We start from the raw sequence: 19,927 nt of genomic DNA on the forward strand, positions 1-19,927 counted from the left end.
GTTTTCCTGCTTATTGGAAAACTGTGGACCCCTGGATCTAGTTTACCTTTGAGAACTTGCTAACTGTAGGTATACAGGGTGGGGCAAAAGTAGGTTTACAGTTGTTCATAAAGAAAATAATACAATAATTAATAAACAATAATACAAGAGTAAAATGTTTTTGGCATACTCACATCTGTAAGCCTACTTTTGCCCTACCCTGTATAAAACATGCCTCCTACAGAAGAAAATCTAAACACAGTGTGAAACATCATTTTTTTATGGCCTCCAACATATCTCAATGAATTCCCCCAATAAAAATGATAAAAACCTCTCTGATTTTAATGCATTAAAATTAGAAATTTACAATAAAAGATTGCCAAAAAGTTCCATCTCCTTAGAAATTGAAAAGATATTCTTTAAAATGAGATTAAAAATGAAAGAATAAACTAACAAAAAATATCAATTAAATGACAATAAGATTACATCAAAACTTGTAGAATCCAACCAAACAGAGCTTCATAGGAAAATTTATCGCCCTGAATGTATATATTGAGAAAACAAGATGATTTAAAATACATGAATTAAACTTTGAACTCAAGGAGCTATAAGAAAAACTATTTTTATATTGATAGTTTTTGGTGAAATAAGAGATTATTTAAATGAGCAAGTAGTTATTTATACAGAATTCTAATTAGGAGCCACATTGATAATGTTTTCAACTTCTCTTTTAGTGTAGGATTAGTCAATATTTGAGTGCTTCAGAGTGTCAAAAACAAGCCACTTAATTTAGCTTGGTCTTAGTTACTACTTTGTTTATGCCACAAATGATTTGGATCAGATTTTTTGGATGGTTGCCCATTTTAAAATCCAGTGAATCTAGGACTATAGTCCAGTGCTCTTTCCACTTATCCTGCTGTGTGATAGCTCAAATAGCCCCTCCCTCCTAATAGGATTTCTGACAGGAAAATTTCACAGAATTCTACCATGCAACCATATCAGGAGAGGAGATTTTATTTGAATTAAACAAATAAAGAAACACAAACATGTAGATATATAAATATATAAATGCAATTCACCTATTAATAAATGCACAATTCAGTGGTTTTTAGTATATTCACAGTTATTAAATTTCTCAAACTGTAAAAACATTTTAGTTGGTTGCTGTTAAACCTTTATTTCTTGAAATAATCTTTTTTCTCCTCTTTTCTACTTCTTAGAATACCAGAAATGCTAGTAAGGATGTTACAGGTTATCTTAGTCATCTGAACACACATCAGCCTTGAGCGTCTCCACGACCTTAGGGAAGAGTGAGATCCTGTAGGTCAGTGGTCCCCAACTCCCGAGCCGCAGACCGGTACTGGTCCGGGGGCCATTTGGTACCGGTCTGCAGAGAAAGAATAAATAACTTACATTATTTCCATTTTATTTATATTTAAGTCTGAACGATGTTTTATTTTTTAAAAATGACCAGATTCCCTCTGTTACATCCGTCTAAGACTCACCCTTGACGCTTGTCTCATAAGTTTGACAATTATATTTAAAAATACCACAGTTTTTACGCCGGTCGCATAATTTTATATATTTTGTGCATTTATCCGTTGCACCCTAAAGGCTGGTCCGTGAAAATATTTTCTGACATTAAACCGGTCTGTGGCCCCAAAAAGGTTGGGTGACTGCTATAGGTGACTAGACAGCTTTTGGGAGACCTGAGCTCTGTGTTACCTATTGCTTTTCTTGTGGGATATAATTTGGCTTCTTCAGAATGTAACATTTCTTTATTTTTTTCCCCCAGGTTTTTCAGGCAGAAAACCCCTTTGATTTTATGGAAAACATTTCTTTAGAAGGGAAAACAAATTTCTTTGAGAAACGAGTTTCAGAGTATCAGCGTTTTGCTGTGATGGCGGAAACCACAGATAATGTCTTCACCTTGGATGCAGATTTTTAAGACCCTCCCCGCATCTAAACCTATCATTGGTAAATGCCGGTCTCTTTTTCTCTGCTTAAAAACAGAACAAAAACCCCAACAACTTAAAGTATCTCCTTTAGGGAATAGGAGTTTGGTCAAAAGGAAATCCAAAATCAAATACCAGTCAATTTGGACTTACATGAATACACTCTGACTTTCCAGTTTAACAGCCAAAGTCTGACCTAAATGCTTTTGGTTTTGTACTAAAACAGAAGATGGCATTATGTAGTGATTAAGAGCTTGAGCTGAAGTAGCAGATCAGTTTGAGATTCTGTCCTTACTATTTTGTGTGACAAGTCAGTTAATCTTGCTCAACTTCTGTGTACTTATCTTTAAAATGAATGTATTGGTAGGCCCTAAATTCATAGAGGGGACACAAGGATTAAGGTACAAAATAGGTGCTCAGGCAGTACCACCACCACCACTGCTATTAGCACTGCTTAGTGGAGTTAACTGCAGTGATATTGTGATAAAATGCTCCCATCTTAATGTGATTCTAGATCCTAAAAACTACAGAGATTTCTATCTTTGTATTTTTAACATTTGAGGAAGGATATAAAGATTTCCTAAACATTATAATTCTCATTAATTTGAAAATAACTTTTTAAAATTTCTCAGTATGTAGTAAAGGAAGTGCAGTTTTGTTATTTTGGGCAGAATACTTATGGAATAGAATCAGGAGGTTATCATGATTCTGCTCCTTCAAATTTTAAGAAGGGTAGCTTTTGCCAGATGTAACCCTGGATGTTTAAAACCAGGCGAATTAGCTAGAACAGCATTCCCCAAAGAGTATTCTAAGAGCTATCAGCCCCTCTAGATGTTTTGTGGGGAAAAGGGATTCTGTGGTCAAATGAATTTGGGAAATGCTGTCTGTCTATTCCTCTTTATGACTGTCAGTGCATTGAAGACGGAGAAATTCACAGTATGTGATCTTCTTGCCCCCTGCATATCCCAAACTTAACGCAGATCTGTTCTTTATGTGTTAACATCTAACCTGACTGTGGTCCTCAGAACATGGGTTAGGAGAAGCTGGCCTAGAACCATTTTATACATAGAAGAAGGACTTGTGGACTAAGCCAGGGAGGACCTGGTGGGGGTAATGAAACCATTTCGGATTTGTGCCAAGCTGAGTAATGTACTGTGATTGGGCTCAGCTGTGTTTCTTTGATACTCTTCTAATTCTTTTATGCTGTTGAGCTGTAGTTTCTTTTAATGGAACACTTCCATACCACATGATAGCAGATGGTGAGGGACAGAGATCTCTGCAGAGGAGACTGAGGAAAGGCCAGGAGCCAGGGTCTCTGGGAAGTCTCCCTTCTTGTTGTAAGGAAGTGTCAAGCAGTAGCGTACCCCGCTCAAAGCATACTACCTTATAAAATTCTGGAAGCTCAAATTTAGAGATTTTTCTCTTTGTATAATTTTTGCTTCATTTGTGCCACAGCTTTCTAATTGATTAAAACGGAATTTTCAAGTGGCTACAGAAAGAAATGGCTTATAAGGAAATAACCTTATTTGCTAGAGAGAATATCAGAAACTTGAGCTATTTGGCTCAGTAAGAGCATTTATCTGTTCGGGGCTTCATAGTTTGTGTGTCTTTGCACTGCCTCATCTGATTGTGCAACAGCCTGTGGAGTTGACAGAGCAGCTAGTTTGAAATTTACCAATAAAGAGAGTGAGGCTCAGAGAAATTAAATTACTTGGCCAAGATCTGTTCGCAGTCACTATCCCTACAATGTAACTTTTTTTAAAGGTTATTATTATATTCCTTGTATTTAGTCCTTGGTCAACCATCTTGATTTGATTTTGCCTGTTTCCCCACTAAGTGTCATATATGTTAATTAAGGTATCATGTACATTAATCTATCTAAAGTATCAAATATTTAATCTATATTCAGGTGATATGTTCAAAGATATTTATCTACTGCCATATAAATACTTAACATTTAAAATTGATAATATCTGTAATGACATTGAAATTAAATAGTTCATACTTACAGTTCGTATTTCCTTGTTTTGATTCCAAAATTTTCTCATAGGTAATGACAGGTGCCTTATTATGAAGCTTATTTATAGCAGTAAACCTAACTGTATTGAGATGAAGAAATTTTAATTCCAAAATACTGGATTTTTAATACACTGGTGTATTATAGTCATTACTCGATCCTTTTCCATGCCTCCAGGTTACATATTTATTTATTATGTTGAGTATTTTGGTTCTTAGTTTTTACTTTCTTTATCTCTCTCTCTCTTTCTTCCCTTCTTTCTTTTTCTCTCTCTCTCTTTCTTCCCTTCTTTCTTTTTCTCTCTCTCTCTTTCTTCTTTCTTTCTTTCTTTTCTTTCTTCCTTTTCTTCTTTTCCAATTGAGAGAGACAGACTCCTGCATGCACCCCAATGGGGATCCACCTGGCAACCCCTAAGACTGATGCTCTGCCCATCTGCATCCATACTTGCAACTGAGCTATTTTTAGCATGTGAGGTGGAGGCTCCACAGAGCCATTCTCAGAGCCCGTGGTTGATGCACCTGAAGAGCTGTGGCTGCGAGAGAGGAAGAGAGAGAGAGAGAAGAGGGAAGAGGAGAGGTGGAGAAGCAGATGAGTGCTTCTCCTGTGTGCCCTGATGGGGAATGGAACCCGGGGCATCCACATGCCAGGCTGATGCTCTACCACTGAGCCAACTGGACTGGGCTGGTTCTTAGTTTTTAAGGAATCAAGAAATTGTGGAACTTTTTAGTATTATCTCACAAGTAAAGAAAAATATTCAGAGTGTGTTTACAATTTTTTAACAGTACGTGGATTTAAATCATTGCTCTAGTAGTTAAAGTTAAGTTTATTTAGGAATATCAAAACTGGTAGTTCTATGCTAGATTGCATTTATTGAAAATGTTTTAATGTGGTATGTAGAATCATGCCTTGGAAGGATTTGGGAAGACAGGATTTGATCCAGTGCTTCAGACAGGGCTGTTATATATAATAATAAACAGTTATAATTACAGCATAAATTTACCTCAGTCATGTCTTTATATATGAAATTTTTGCACTTGTCTCATTTTGGAACATTCAAAATGTTCTGCTTTTATTATTTTGTTTTTCATTTGTTCATTAAAAAAGATTATTGAGAAAGATCGCAGTTTGCATATTTAAAAATAAATTATCATAATTTTGCATTTCACATTTAAATATGCTAACATCACTGTCATAAAATTCCCAAATTACATTTGTGCAGATTGAGCTGAGGGCTAAATGTCACCAACTGATTTTCAGTATAAAGCTGCTGATGGGCTTTATGAGAGCCAGTTTAGTTCTCTAATCAGGTCTGAGGTTTTTCGACTAAGTTGAGTGAATTGGTCGCCAACTTAAAAACTCATCCCCAGTGGGATCTGCATTATTGGTACAGAAGTGAAATCTGTATATCTCTGTTTTAAGTGGTCTGCTCCTTTTTAGACAGCTACAGGTTAGAAGGAGAATCTCATATTCCTGAGGCTTTAGCAAGAAAGAATTTAAACTTTCACATTTTAGGCTTAATTTTGTTAAAGAAAAATAAGGCTGGAAATGGAAGGCTGGAGAATGATTCTTTTTATTCAGATAAAAATATAACAACTTGGCCCTGGCCAGTTGACTCAGTGATAGAGCGTCGGCCTGGCGTGTTGATGTCCTGGGTTCGATATTCAGTCAGGGTACACAGGAGAAGCAACCATCTGCTTCTTGACCCTTCCCTCATTCTCTCTCTCTCTCTCTCTCTCTCTCTCTTCCCCTCCTTGTAGCCATGGCTTGGTTGGTTAGAGCGCATTGGCCCAGGTGCTGAGGATTGCTCCGTGGAGCCTACACCTCAAGTGCTATAAGTAGCTCTGTTGCAAGCATGGCCCCAGATGGGCAGAGTGCTGGCCCCAGAAACGGGTTGCCAGGTGGACCCTGGTCAGCGCGCATGCGGGAGTCTGTCTCTTTATCTCACCTCCTCTCAACCTGGAAAAAGAAGAAGAAAAAAATATAACAACTCAGTCTTTTTCTAAGTTCACAAGATTCTTAACTATGCATTTGACTCTGTTTTACAACTATGTTTTGATTTTTTTATAAATGTCTGGTCATTTAGCACAGTTATTTGGTATCTACTCTGTGCAGAGAGCTTTATGAGGTGTGGTGTAACTAAATTTTTTTTGCTAAATACATTATGGTCAATGAAAACAACCCTGCATATATAGAATTTTTTTCTCAAAGAAATAAGTTTTTAAAAAATTTGGTTTAGTATGTTGAAATAAACTGTATTATTGCTAAATCATTTGTGTATGTCCTTTTTGAGAAAGAGTGTTTCTTTTATAAAATGCAGGGGCTACCCTAATCAAGACACATATATTTTCTATTTGCATCCCAGCAGCCAAATATTGCTGAAGAAAAAGTCACACAAGGCATACAAGACAAATTGAATCTACTGTAAATTCATGATTACCTGCTGTCTCAGTCCATTCAGGCTGTTATAACAAAAACTAGGTGGCTTAAACAAGACTGATTTCTTACAGTTCTATAGACTTGGAAGTCCAAGATTAAGGTGCTGACAGATTTCACTGGTGAGCACCACTTCCTGGTTCGTGGACTTGCTGTGTCCTCACATGGAAGAAGGGGCAAGAGAGCTCCCTGAGGTCTTTTTCATAAGAGTGCTATCCCCGTTCATGAGGGCTCTGCCTCCATGACCCAGTCACCTCTCAAAGGCTCCACCTCTAAATCCATCACATTGGGGATTAGGTTGTTTTCTTTTTCTTTTCTCTTTCTTTCTTTCTTTTCTTTATTATTATTAAGTGGGGGGGGGGGGGAGGAAGAGAGACAGACTTCTGCAAGTGCAGTGACCAGGATCCACTCAGCAAGACCCCTAGGGAGCAATGCTCTGCCCATCTGGGCCACTGTTCCATTGCTCAGCCACTGAGGTATTTTAGCCCCCGAGGCGAGGCCATGAAGCCATCCTCAGTGCTCAGGGCCAACTTGCTTGAATGAGCCATGGCTGCGGGATGGGGGGGGAGAGAGAGAGAGAGAGAGAGAGAAGGGAAAGGGGGAGTAGTGGAGAAGCAGATGGTTGCTTCTCCTGTGTGCACTGACCAGAATCAAACCTGGGACTCCCACACATTGGGCTGATGCTCTACCACTGAGCCAACTGGCCAGGGCCTTTTTTTTTAATGTTTCTTTTATTGATTTTAGAGAGGAAGGGAGCGAGCGAGAGAGAGAGAGACAGGACTCTGTTCCTGTATGTGATCTGACTGGAGATTGAGCTGGCAACCTTGGCACTTTGGGACAATGCTCTAACCAGCTGAGCTTTCCAGCCAGGGTGAGGATTGGGTTTTAACGTGAATTGTGGTGGACACAATCAGTTTATAGCACCTCCCTCAGCAATTACTTGCAGTCCTACTACAGTTTCCCGGTATACTCGATCTCTGTTCTCCACAATTGCTTTTTCACACTGTCTCTACTCTGCTTCTACACTCATTCCTCAAAGAGGTGCCTTTATCATTTGCTTTTTCTTTGTGGACTGTGGACAGCCAAGATATTGACAATACAGGAGAGTCAAATCTAGAGCCTTAAAGGTTGGCAATAGAATTCAAGATACAAATTTCTATGCATGGTTTCTGTTCTGTAGAGACATTAATCAGAAAGTGATTAAGGAGAATGTCTATTTTTCCCTCCCTTCTGGGAATAACAGCCACTTAATTCTGGGAGCTGCTCCTCCCACTCCAGCCATGTGGTTCTTGCAGGGCTGCCAACACAGTACAAACGCCATCTTGTCTTGGCTTAGGTTTAGGCATGTGATCCAGGCAGGGCCAGGACCTTAGCTAGGGGTTTCTAGTTGAAATTAGAGAAGAGGATTGCTTTAATTCTAATGGCAAAGGGAGAGAGAGAGTCCTGGTCTACCTCCCCCGAGGCCTAACTGTATTTCATTCTTTGCAACCTTTCATGATCAAGGCAATAAATGCCTACTTTGTGCCTAGATAGTTTAAGTTAGGTTTCTCGATTCACAACTTAAAGAACCCTACTTAAAACAGAGACTGGTTCTTGGAAACAAACAAAAACAAAAAAATAAGAAATAAGGATAGAACTAGGGTGTTTATGCGTGTATCAGTGAAAGAGCTGAGAGCCCAGAGTTTGCACCCATGTGGGCCCTGCGAGACAGGTGGTTTCAGGAAGAGGAGGACTGTCTGGAGGACCAGGTGAAGAGTGGAAGTGGGAGACAGAGCGGACGTGTGGGTCTCAGAAGAGCAGGACTGTTACAAATAAACGAAGGTGGTGCCCACGGCCTATGTGGTCCTCCTGCAGTGGAAAAGTAGCTGTCCTTGTTTTATGTAACGTTTCTGGGTGACTTATGCACCTGGGCTTTCTGCACCCTGTGCCAACTCCCACGTCCACATCTGCTCTGTGTTCATGTCTCCAGGGTAGCGTGTTTGCACCTCGCCGGCAGCGAGGACGGTTGTGTAATAGTCAAGGAGAGTGTGCTTGTTATTCCCTCATCACTGATGATGGTGCTCAAGTTCTGAGAGTAAGAGTGTGGGCTTCACTGCATCTTGAAAATTTAATTCCCAGTAAAATACCATATTTTTTGCTCCATAAGACGCACCTGACCATAAGACACATCAAGGGTTTTAAGGGGAAAATAAGAAAAAAATATTCTGAACCAAATGGTTTGTTAAAATATTTAATAAAATATCATATTTTTTACTCTGTAAGACGCACGAGCATTTCCCTCTCTACTTCTGGGGGGAAAAGGTGCATCTTATGGAGCGAAAAATACACTAATAGACATTTGTACATACTTCACAGTTTATAAGGTGATTTTTGCAATCATGTCATTTCAATTATCCCATTAGTTCACTAATTTTAGGAGAAATTGCTATGTCACACTTTTAATGAAAAGACCGAAAGCTCAGACAAGTTCCTTGCCGAAGGCCATACAACTAAAAAAAACTAGAGGCAGGACTCCCACTCAGGTATCATGTCTTTAAACACCACATGTTTTCACTGAGTACACCCCCATTTTTATTCCTGCTGCTGGTGATATTAAAAAAGACTTTTGGTGGGATATGATTGCCTTGACTCTAACTCCCTTTCCAATTTAGAGCTTCATTTGTCCATCTTGGTTGAGGTTCTGCCCCAGAGCTTGCTGGGAATTGTGACTGAGCACCACATCATGAGAGGGGTTGAGAGGGCTTGTCTGCAGGGGCCTGTCTGGCGTAGCAATAACGTTTGAAGACATCAGAACTGCAAGGGCAATTGATACTTATTTGCTAACCATATATGGAAAATAAATCTTCAAAAATATTTAAGTAAAAAGTAATTTATTTTAAAGTATTAGGTAAAGTGGTAGTATAGGTGGAACTTAGAATGACATATCCTGACAGTGATTGCATATAACAAACTTGGGAGACCTTAAACCATATCTCTACCCTCTAAAGTAGTGGGAGTCAACCCGGCCCCTACCGCACCCTAGTGGGCATTCCAGCTTTCATGGTGGGCGGTAGCGGAGCAACCAAAGCATAAATAAAAAGATAGATTTTTTGGCTCAGTGGTAGAGCTTCGGCCTGGTGTGCAGGAGTCCCGGGTTTGATTCCTGGCCAGGGCACACAGGAGAAGCACCCATCTGCTTCTCCACCCTTCCCTCTCTCCTTCCTCTCTGTCTTTCTCTTCCCCTCCCGCAGCCGAGGCTCCATTGGAGCAAAGATGGCCCAGGCGCTGAGGATGGCTCTGTGACTTCTGCCTCAGGCGCTAGGATGGCTCTGGATGCAACAGAGTGACGCCCCAGAGGGGCAGAGCATCGCCCCCTGGTGGGCATGCCGGGTGGATCCCAGTCGGGCGCATGCGGGAGTCTGTCTGAATGCCTCCCCATATCCAGCTTCGGAAAAAAAAAAAAAAAAAAGATTTAACTATAGTAAGTTTTATAAATATTTATTCTGCCAAACTTAGCGAAAATCCGACATAAAGTACTTGGTAAGTCATTATTATTATATGCTTTAACTTGCTGTAACTCTGCTTTATAAATTTTATAAAGTAAAGTTACTTCCCTACTTTATAAATCACCATTACTGTGGAACCGGTGGGCGGTTAGAAAATGTTACTACTAACAGAGATACAAAAGTGGGCGGTAGGTATAAAAAGGTTACCCCTGCTCTAAAATGTCAAAAGCTGCCCAGGTTGGAACTTCCCAAGCCCTTCCCAGAACTCAGGGTAATACAGCGGGCCTCGCGTGTTTAGATTCCCTACCACAAGGCAGCACTTGCTTCCAGTTACTGCCATCTGGACGTCTGGGTCTCTAAGTTTGGAGCCTAAAATCTCAGAGGACTTGCACTGTCTTCACACAGTTCTCAGAGGCAGTCTAATTTGCTGAAGGCAACATCTGGGTACAGTCAGCCTTTACATTTCTTGAGAAAATAGGCAGGTAAACACCTGTTCTAAACATATCTCCTGTGTGTGACACAAGTTGTCACCTGCCCGTCTCCAGGGACTCAGCTTCGTCAATGGACCATAGGATTTGACAGAGAAAGTTTCTTTCCCTTCCAGACTCCCCCTCCCCCTCCCCCCTGCTCCTGCCTTCTTTACTGGCTAATCCCTAACTGTCCTTTGGGAAGGCCCATTCCTCTGTGTGCTCACAGATCTCTACGCTTTATACAGGGCCCACAAGGTAGTAAAATGATAACTGAGCCACTTTCATGTGAGCCCAGTGCTCTTCACATTTGCATTGTCCCGAGACACATGGTAGTTGCTCAGTAAGTATTTCCTCAGTGAACGAATGAATCAGTCATAATTAGTCGTATCAGGAGTCTTGTGTCATGTAATCAGAATAAGCTGACAGCCAGAAACTCATTTACAGAGCACATGAGACCCATGTGCGTTACATATGTCATTTCATTTAAGGCTCTTCACAATCCTGTCGGGAAGGAATTTTCCCCTTCCTTCCACAATTATTTGGTTGAGTGTATCCTAAGTGCCAGGCACTGCGTTGGGTGCTGGAGACCAAATCATGAAAAGACATCATGTCTGCTTCAGGGAGCATAGCGGGATAGACACACAATAAACCAAGAAAATGTTTCCTCCACTTTTGAGGTGATGTACAGAGGGGTCTACTCCTTGTTTACTCCTTGCTTAAAGGGGGACAGATAGAGCCAGAATTTTGGCCCTTTTCTGCTTGATAGCCAAGCTCATGCTCTCCCCAGAGTCCCAAGGTAAAGGCACTGCTGCATCTCTGACGGGCACCGAGTCCCAGGCCCCATCTCACTTCGGAGAGTTGCAGGGCCGGGGGCTGTGCTGAGAGCTGGCTGAGCAGCGCGGGCTCCAGAGGAGAAGGCGGTGGAGCTGAAGGCGGATCTCCGCTCTGTCCTGGCCGCAGTGGGGGATTTGGTGGGCGGGGCTAACGGACGAATTCAGCAAAGCTAGTTTCATCTAATTCTCCGAAAGGGAAGAATAGTTTTAGCATCTTGCCAGCTGATCCCAGTGGAGAGCTCAGAGTTGCCGGCCCCCGTGGGTCCCTGCTGGAGCTGGAGAAAGTCAAAGGAGGCTGCTGTGGCCACGGCCTTCCCTGGGGCTTGGTGAAGCAGAAGTGGCTGGGGCGGGGTGGCGACACTGTGCCACACGGTGCTCCTCAGCCCAGAACCATGGCCTGGCTGCTCCACTGGGCCCCTGTTCCCAACCTTGGGCTTCTTGTGGTTGGTACCTGCTCAGGGCGCTCTTCTAGGAAATGTTTTGCTGGAGGGTTCTTCTCCTGACGTCCACATGGTGGTGCCCTTGAGCCGCTGATGTGTCAGCTCAGGCTGCTCCTCATTGCAGGAACTGAGGAGGTAGGTTGTACAAGAAGGAAGATTCTGTTTTCAGGTGAGTTTGGGCCGCTTAGCCTGAGCAAGGCCTCCGGGCACATTGAAGAAATTCGTGCTCAGCACTGACCCTTTAGAAAGAGCCAGCTCCCTGCAGGAGCCCTTGGGGAATCCAGGGCAGGCTGACTGCGTGGAGATGAAAGTCTCGGGCACAGTGCCACAGGGGAAGCCCTGAGTTTCAGTACCAACCCAGAGAGGAACAGCTTCTTTTCATAAGTGGATGTTGGGCAGTTAGGAAACACCATGCCTCTTTGTGGGGCATCGGAAGGCCTGGACTAGTCGCAGAGTCACATGTGATGTTAGTATTTGCTTAGTGGGGAGGGGATGGTGCAGAGGGCACAGTCAGAAATGACAGACAGATGACACCCTCTGGTCCATTCTGAGAGGATCTGAAGATGGAGGGGAATAGACTAGCTCTTTTCTGTTGTTCCAGAATGGGTCACGTGAGTTCCTTTGACTCTAGACACCTGAAGCTCCCATCTACCTCTGTCTTGGAGGGTGATATCTATGGTAGCTAGTTAACTTGCTTGCAACCCATAGAAACCACCTCAGGGTGTGGGATGCTACTATTGTGTGGAGGAGCAGAGGGTTTTTAGAGCCAATCTACTTGCATTCAAATCTTGATTCTACCACTTACTGGCTGGATGACTTTAGTAAGTTATTATCTGTGACACTGGGAGGAAGGACAGTATGGCCTTCCTGTGTTGTGTTATGTAAAACACTTAAAATAGCACCCGGTGCTCAATAATTGAAGCTATTATCTCAAAGCCTATCCAGCTCTAAAATCCAACTCTCCTCCTGGAACCTGCCTATTAGTTTAGAGGGACCTTATAATCAATAGTCCTCTGAGGTTGAGCTATGGATTTCTTGCTATGTCTCCATTAACAATTTCATTGTATACATTTCATTTCCACCTTACAGACTGGTTGTTCACATTTTTTGCATAAATTTCTAAATCGTCTTAGTATACTCAGCATATTAGTTGGCTGGGAAATATATTCTTGTGTTTCCTTAACAAATAGGATAGTTTACTCTGCCTACAGTATTAAGAGCAAGTGAGGTCCTGGCCGGTTGGCTCAGCGGTAGAGCGTCGGCCTGGCGTGCGGGGGACCCAGGTTCGATTCCCGGCCAGGGCACATAGGAGAAGCGCCCATTTGCTTCTCCACCCCCCCTCCTTCCTCTCTGTCTCTCTCTTCCCCTCCTGCAGCCAAGGCTCCATTGGAGCAAAGATGGCCCCGGGCGCTGGGGATGGCTCCTTGGCCTCTGCCCCAGGCGCTAGAGTGGCTCTGGTTGCGGCAGAGCGACACCACGGAGGGCCAGAGCATCACCCCCTGGTGGGCAGAGCATCACCCCTGGTGGGCATGCCGGGTGGATCCTGGTCGGGCGCATGCGGGAGTCTGTCTGACTGTCTCTCCCTGTTTCCAGCTTCAGAAAAATACAAAAGAAACACAAACAAACAAACAAAAAAAAAACTGGAATATTAAAGAAAAACATTAACCCCCCCCCAAAAAAAAGAGCAAGTGAAATTCAGTTCACCTTTGTTATATGCACAAGTTTAACATCCTTTGTTGTTATCATGAACGTTCCCTTTTAAAGCTAATAAACAAATCACAGGTCTTGATACTGAATAATTGCTCTGCAATTAGCAAAGATAGGTCTCAGGGGATCTCATCCTGCTGTTCCCTTGCCTAGATTGAGAGCTTGAAGGTGCAGACTTGCTGCTCCTCTGCCTGTCAAGCCCCTCCTTGCACCAGGGGATGCAGACGGGTTATCATTTGCAGTAGGGATCTGGGTTTGAGCCTAGACCCGTGATGGCGAACCTATGACACACGTGTCAGCACTGACATGTGTAGCCATTTTCGATGACATGTGGCCGCATACCAGAGAAGTATGAGGCCTCATGCTGAAAAGGACATTTCATCCTCGGTTCCTGTACGGCCAGGTGCAGTAGCCAAGGATAAAACATTTGCTGTAGCGTAGACACTCTGTACCGGAGGTCTGTAGGCCAAAACAACAGAACTCCAGCACAGAGTGTCTAGTTCTGGGTCTTCTGGTTAGGCTGTTAGTGGATCTTTGACCTCACTTCCTGCCGGCGGAGCAGGGAGCAGTGGAATGCCGTGGGGGACTCATCTCTGGGGGCCCTGTGATCGCCATTACCAGCAACCACATAACCACAGCAACCATCATCCAATCTACTGTTCTGGGGTGTTGAGGATTTCTAATTGACCATCATTACTGAGATAAGAGAGGGGGAGGCTGGGAGAAGCAAGGGGCTGTGCTGTTTCCCGCCATTAGAAATAGCGGCAGCCATCTTAATTTACATAAGATGCAACTAGCAGAATTTCAAGACAGCATCTGGGCTCAGGTGTTTGTCGACTTGAGGTCAAAGCTTGAGAATCTGGAAAGGTGCCGCTTGGAGAATCAAAAGGAGTGCCACTACGAACAGGAAATTTGGAGTGCCTGGAACCAATTACCAGACACTTTTAGCACCCTGAAAAATATAGCAATGGCTTTACTCACAATTTTTCCCTCTATGTACTTTTGTGAGACCTTATTCTGTGTACAAAATACCAACCTTCAATTGAAGATTTAGCCAATAAAATTCAGCAACAAAAAAGTCACTAATAGGTAGGTTAGTTAAAGAATTCCCCTCCCCCTCACTTATCTTAGTTCACGGCACCCCACAGAAGTTAAATAATATCAAGACCAACAAAAGAAACCGACTGACAGATGAACAAAGAAGTCACTAAGCAGGTAAGTTAAATAATTAGTTTTTGGTTTATTAAATACAGTTATATATTACAATTATACATTTTTGTTATTTAAACTATAAATATTTCAAAATTATGGGTTTTTTCTCAAAGTGACACACCACCCGAGTTATGCTCGGGTTTTGGGTGAATTTTGACACACCACGCTCAAGATTGCCCATCGCTGGCCTAGACCCTAACACTGGGATCCAGGCATGGCTGGGTGTATTGGGAAAACTATGTCATAGCTCATCTGAAGTTTCTTTGCAAGGGGTCTCCTAGGAGAGAATTGACCCCGGGGCAAGGAGAAGGTAGATTTGTTGGGTTTGAGCCAAGTGATAAAATGGGGCAGAGATTCTGAACGTAGCAGGTAGATGATTACACAAACCCTCGCAGGTGGAACAAGGGTGGAAACAGACCTGGAAGAAGTGGGTTCCCAGAGCCCCGCCCACGTTGGAACACAGACCACACCAAGGGTAACACTCCTTCCCAGGCCAACTTGTAATTGACTTTGGTGCCTTGCAGAGCAGCACGAAGTGAGTGTGCTTGATTATTACAACTTCCTTCCGTTATAAACACCAGGGATAACACCCGCATACACACTTATATATACATATACAATTTTATGCACATTCATGGTTTTCCTCTGGGATAAACTGGGTCAGAATTCTGAAGTTTTCCCACTATTTATTTTTAACTCTATGTGGAAATAAAATATGCAGCCAAGCCTGGTTTTTATTTTTCTTTTATATAAGAGATGTTTGTTTGTGCAAAACTTTCTTTTTACTAAAACTGTAGATACCTTCTAAAACCTTTTCTTTGGACTTAGGGGATACTTTTTAAAATTTAATTCTTACTTTTGGCCACACTTCTGTTTTTCTCTGTGGCAGATACTCTTAGCTGTCTACTCCAAAGACATTCCCAAGCCTTGCCCACTTCTAATGATAGATGTGGGAGGAAGCCACTCACTGGCTTCCTCAGAGTCCCTGTGGCTAGAAGTGCTAAGTGGCTCTGTGTAGCTAATGAGACATAAAGAAAAGCCTGTTGGAGCCTCATGGAAAAACACGTTTCCCTTTCTGCTAAGAGTAAGCCTAGTGAAAAGAAAATCTCTTCCAGGAATACTCCTCTGTGCCCTGCTTTCAAACAATTGTGTGAGGATGTAATCTTGGAACAGTGGCAGCCATCTTGTGATCTTGAGGCAACGGGCATGAGAAAGAATAAAACAAGACACTGATGATGAAAGAGGTAAAATGAAAAAAATGCCCGGGTCTCGAAGCTACTATTACATGGCTGGATCAGCGTTGGAACGTCCTACCTCCCATTTTCTGTTCCATGAGATGATTAAATACGAAGATTACCTAAGCCATTCTTACTCAAGGCTTCTATTACTTACAACAAGTGCCTCTTAATTGAAACAGCCTCTTCTTCTTATTTGTTTTTCAACAATTCAAAATGAGATGAATACCCCTTCCCCCCTCATCCTGCATTCCTTAATCACAGGGTGGTTTTGATACTCCGCTCTGATTATGTTATTTCTAAACCACTTAAAATTGTTGGACACCCAGGTCCCTCTCTCAGCAATCCTGGCATCCTTCACAAACGTTCCTTCCCACTCAGTCCTGATTCAGTCTGGCTTTTCCAGGGTTTGGCAGAGGACACACTGTAGCCCTGAGCAGTCAGCTGCCTTCCTCATGGTTTCACCCTCCTGCTCCCTGAGTGCCCCCCCCCCCCCCGCCACCATGGAGCAAGCTCCCAGGAGAAGGCATTCCTGAGTTCTGCTATTGGGCCGCCCTGCCTGTGTCTCATATCAAGCCTGACCCAGCACCCTTCCTTCCTGAGTCAGGGTCAGAGTGGGTGGAGTCTCTTTCCTACTGCCTTTTAGTTGAGACCAAGTTAGAAATACTTAATGTTAAAACCAGAACTTTTGTCCTGAAAATAGTACACGAAGTGCTCATGCCTGGAGTACAAAAAACTCAGTGATTCCTTCAGATTCAAAGACAGCTGGAACTATTTTTTCTTCAGCAGGTATGTTTGGACTGAGTGACATGTTTGATTGCATTACTCCCAAATGGCTGGCTTCCTGTTGTGATTTAGTTAACATTCAACTTTCCTGTGACAGGAATAAATTACAGGGCTTATTACACCCTGTAGCCCAGGCCTTTCACAAACAGCCCAGTGAGAGACTGTGGGAGTGTGTGATCACACCGAGTGGCCAGGGTGGGAAGGGGCAGGCAAGTGAAGAATGCCCCCTTCCTGGTTTAGAGTTCGACAACTAAGGGGAGGGGGGGGGGGAGGGGGGGGGGAAACTCAGTGGACGTGTTGCAGGGGCACTGGCATGGACCAAGGTTCCCCGTGTGTGAGGTAGAGAAAATCTGAGTATTGGGTGGGGAGTCCCAGAAAGTTGTAAAGTAGAAAGATGAAATATAAGACAGACAAGAAATACAAGACAAGAAAAATCTTGGCTGTGTCATGTGTTAGCCATGTGACTTGGGTGAGTGGCTTAAACCCTTCTGAACCTCAGTTTTCCTATCTATAAAATGGGAATGTAAAGAAGTTGTAGTATAATAGTTCACTGCAGTAATATATGAGGAACCTGAGCTATGTGTAGAAAGGGAAGACTGCTGGGAGAGAGAAGAGGGGGTCAAGTCCAAGTTGTGGCTGAGCTGGCCCTGGTGGGTTTTAACTGTTAAATCGTTTAAAGTGATAGTTGATTCTCCTGTGGTTAGGCCAGGCCCCCTTAAAGCTGTGCTACTCTCAGAATAACTGGGAACCATTGGCAGGCTTAGTTTATTTTTTTTTTTATTTTTTCAGTTATTTTTAAAATTTTATTTAGAAAATTAACTTTAACAGGGTGACATTGATCAATAAGAGTACATAGGTTTCAGGTGAACATCTCTATAGCATTTGAACTGTTGATTATGTTGTATACCCATCACTCAAAGTCAAATCATTTTCCATCACCTTTTATTTGTCCCTCTTTACACCCTCCCCCCCATTCACTCAAGTTCCCCCCCCACCACATTCCCTTTCTCCCTGGTAACCACTTTACTTTTATCTAGGTTCATAAGTCTCAGTTTTATATCCCACCTATATGTGAAATCATACAGTTCTTCGCTCTTTCTGATTTACTTGTTTCACTCAGTATAATGTTCTCAAGGTCCATCCATGTTGTCATAAAGGTCACTATGTCATCGCTTCTGATGGCTGAGCAGTAATCCATTGTATATATATGTACCACATCTTCTTTATCCAATCCTCTATCAAGGGACACTTTGGTTGTTTCCATGTCTTGGCCACTGTAAATAATTCTGCGACGAACATGGAGGTGCATGTGTCTTTATGTACCAATGTTTTTGAGTTTTTGGGGTAGATACCCAGTAGAGGGATTGCTGGGTCATATGGTAATTCTATTCTTAATTTTTTGAGGAACCACCATATTTTCTTCCATAATGGCTGTACCAGTTTACATTCCCACCGGCAGTGAATGAGGGTTCCTTTTCCTTCACAGTCTCTCCAACATTTGCTATTACCTGTCTTATTGATAATAGCGAATCTGACAGCTGTGAGGTGATATCTCAGTGCAGTTTTGATTTGCATTTCACAAATAGCTAGTAAAGATAAATATCTTTTCATATACCTGTTGGACATTTGTATGTCCTCTTGGGAGAAGTGGCTGTACAGGTCCTCTCCCCATTTTTAATTGGATTGTTTGCTTGTTTGTTGCTGAGCTTTGTGAGTTCTTTATATATTTTGGATGTTAACCCCTTATTAGAGCTGTTGTGAATATCATCTCCCATTTAGTTAGCTGCCTATTTGTTCTGTTTTCAGTTTTTGGGTTTTGTTTTTTTTGCTCTGCAGAATTTTTTTTAGCTTGATATATTCCCATTCATTTTTTTTTTCCCTTTACTTCCCTTGCCTTTGGGGTCAAATTCATAAATTGTTCTCTATAGCCAAGGTCCATGAGCTTAGTATCTATGTTTTCTTCTATGTAATTTATTGTTTCAGATCTTATATTTAGGTCTTTGATCCATTTTGAATTAATTTTTGAGAAGGGGGAGAAATTGTAGTCAAGTTTTATTCTTTTACATGTGGTTTTCCAATTTCCCAGAACCATTTAATGAAGAGACTTTCTTTTCTCCGTTGTATGTTTTTGGCTCTTTGTCAAAGATGATTTGTCCATATGTCTGTGGTTTGATTTCTGGGCTCTAGATTTTGTTCCATTGGTCTGTATGTCTGTTTTTCTGCCAATATCATACTGTTTTGACTATCGTGGCTCTATGGTATAATTTGAAGTCAAGTAATATGATACCTCCAGTCTCATCTTTTTCCTCTTTTGGCTATTTGGGGTTTCTTTATAGTTTCATTCAAACCTGGTAATTTTTCATTTTACTTCTTTAAAAAATGACATAGGTATTTTGATGGGGATTGCATTAAATTTGTATATTGCTTTGGGTAAAATGGCCATTTTAACTATGTCGATTATTCCAATCCATGAACATGGAATATTTTTTCATTTCATTGTATCTATTTCAATTTCTTTCAGTAATGTTTTGTAGTTTTCAGTATGTAAGTCCTTCAGATCCTTTGTTAAGTTTATTCTTAGGTACTTCATTTTTTTGCTGCAATTGTAAAAGGAATTTTTTTTTTTAGTTCATTTTCTAAAGTTTCATTGTTGGCATATAGAAAAGCAGTAGACTTTTGTATATTGATTTTGTATCCTGTGACTTTACTGGATTGGTTTATTGTTTCTAATAGTTTTTTTTTGTGGAGTCTTTGGGGTTTTCTATGTGCAGGATCATGTCATTTGCAAAAAGTGATACCTTTACTTCTTTTCCGATATGAATACCTTTTATTTTTTCCCCTTGCCTGATTGCTCTGGCTAAAACTTACAGAACTATGTTGAATAAGAGTGGAGAGAATGGGCAGCCTTGTCTCATTCCTAATTTTAGAAGAAAAGCCTTTATTTTTTCATCATTTAGTATAATATTAGCTAATGGTTTGTCATATATGGCTTTTATGTTGAGGTACTTTCCTTCTATTCCTATTATATTGAGTGTTTTAAACATAAAGGGATATCGTATCTTATTGAATGCATTTTCTGCATCTATTGATAAGATCATATAATTTTTTTTTTTTTTACAGAGACAGAGAGAGAGTCAGAGAGAGGGATAGACAGGGACAGACAGACAGGAACGGAGAGATGAGAAGCATCAATCATTAGTTTTTCGTTGCGTGTTGCGACTCCTTAGTTGTTCATTGATTGCTTTCTCATATGTGCCTTGACCGCGGGCCTTCAGCAGACCCAGTAACCCCTTGCTGGAGCCAGCGACTTTGGGCTCAAGCTGGTGAGCTTTGCCCAAACCAGATGAGTCCGCGTTCAGGCTGGCGACCTTGGGG

General features: G+C 41.9%; 1 protein-coding gene across 3 annotated transcripts in view; it reads left to right on the forward strand.

Moving 5' to 3' along the window:
• RRM2B (ribonucleotide reductase regulatory TP53 inducible subunit M2B) overlaps positions 1-6,207 on the forward strand; it is a 44,028-nt gene extending 37,821 nt beyond the window's left edge. For 2 of the 3 annotated variants that reach the window (XM_066265915.1, XM_066265917.1), the window contains exon 9: positions 1,775-3,944. In XM_066265915.1, coding sequence (XP_066122012.1) covers positions 1,775-1,927 — 153 coding nt within the window. In that variant the 3' untranslated portion in view covers positions 1,928-3,944. Of the gene's footprint in view, positions 1-1,774; positions 3,945-5,708 lie in introns of those variants that run through there. The other variant, XM_066265916.1, reaches the window with a different exon arrangement.
• Positions 6,208-19,927: the final 13,720 nt, after the last annotated feature.

This window comes from Saccopteryx bilineata, chromosome 3 (genome assembly GCF_036850765.1).
Source record: "Saccopteryx bilineata isolate mSacBil1 chromosome 3, mSacBil1_pri_phased_curated, whole genome shotgun sequence".
In the NCBI taxonomy this organism is placed as follows: Eukaryota; Metazoa; Chordata; class Mammalia; order Chiroptera; family Emballonuridae; genus Saccopteryx; species Saccopteryx bilineata.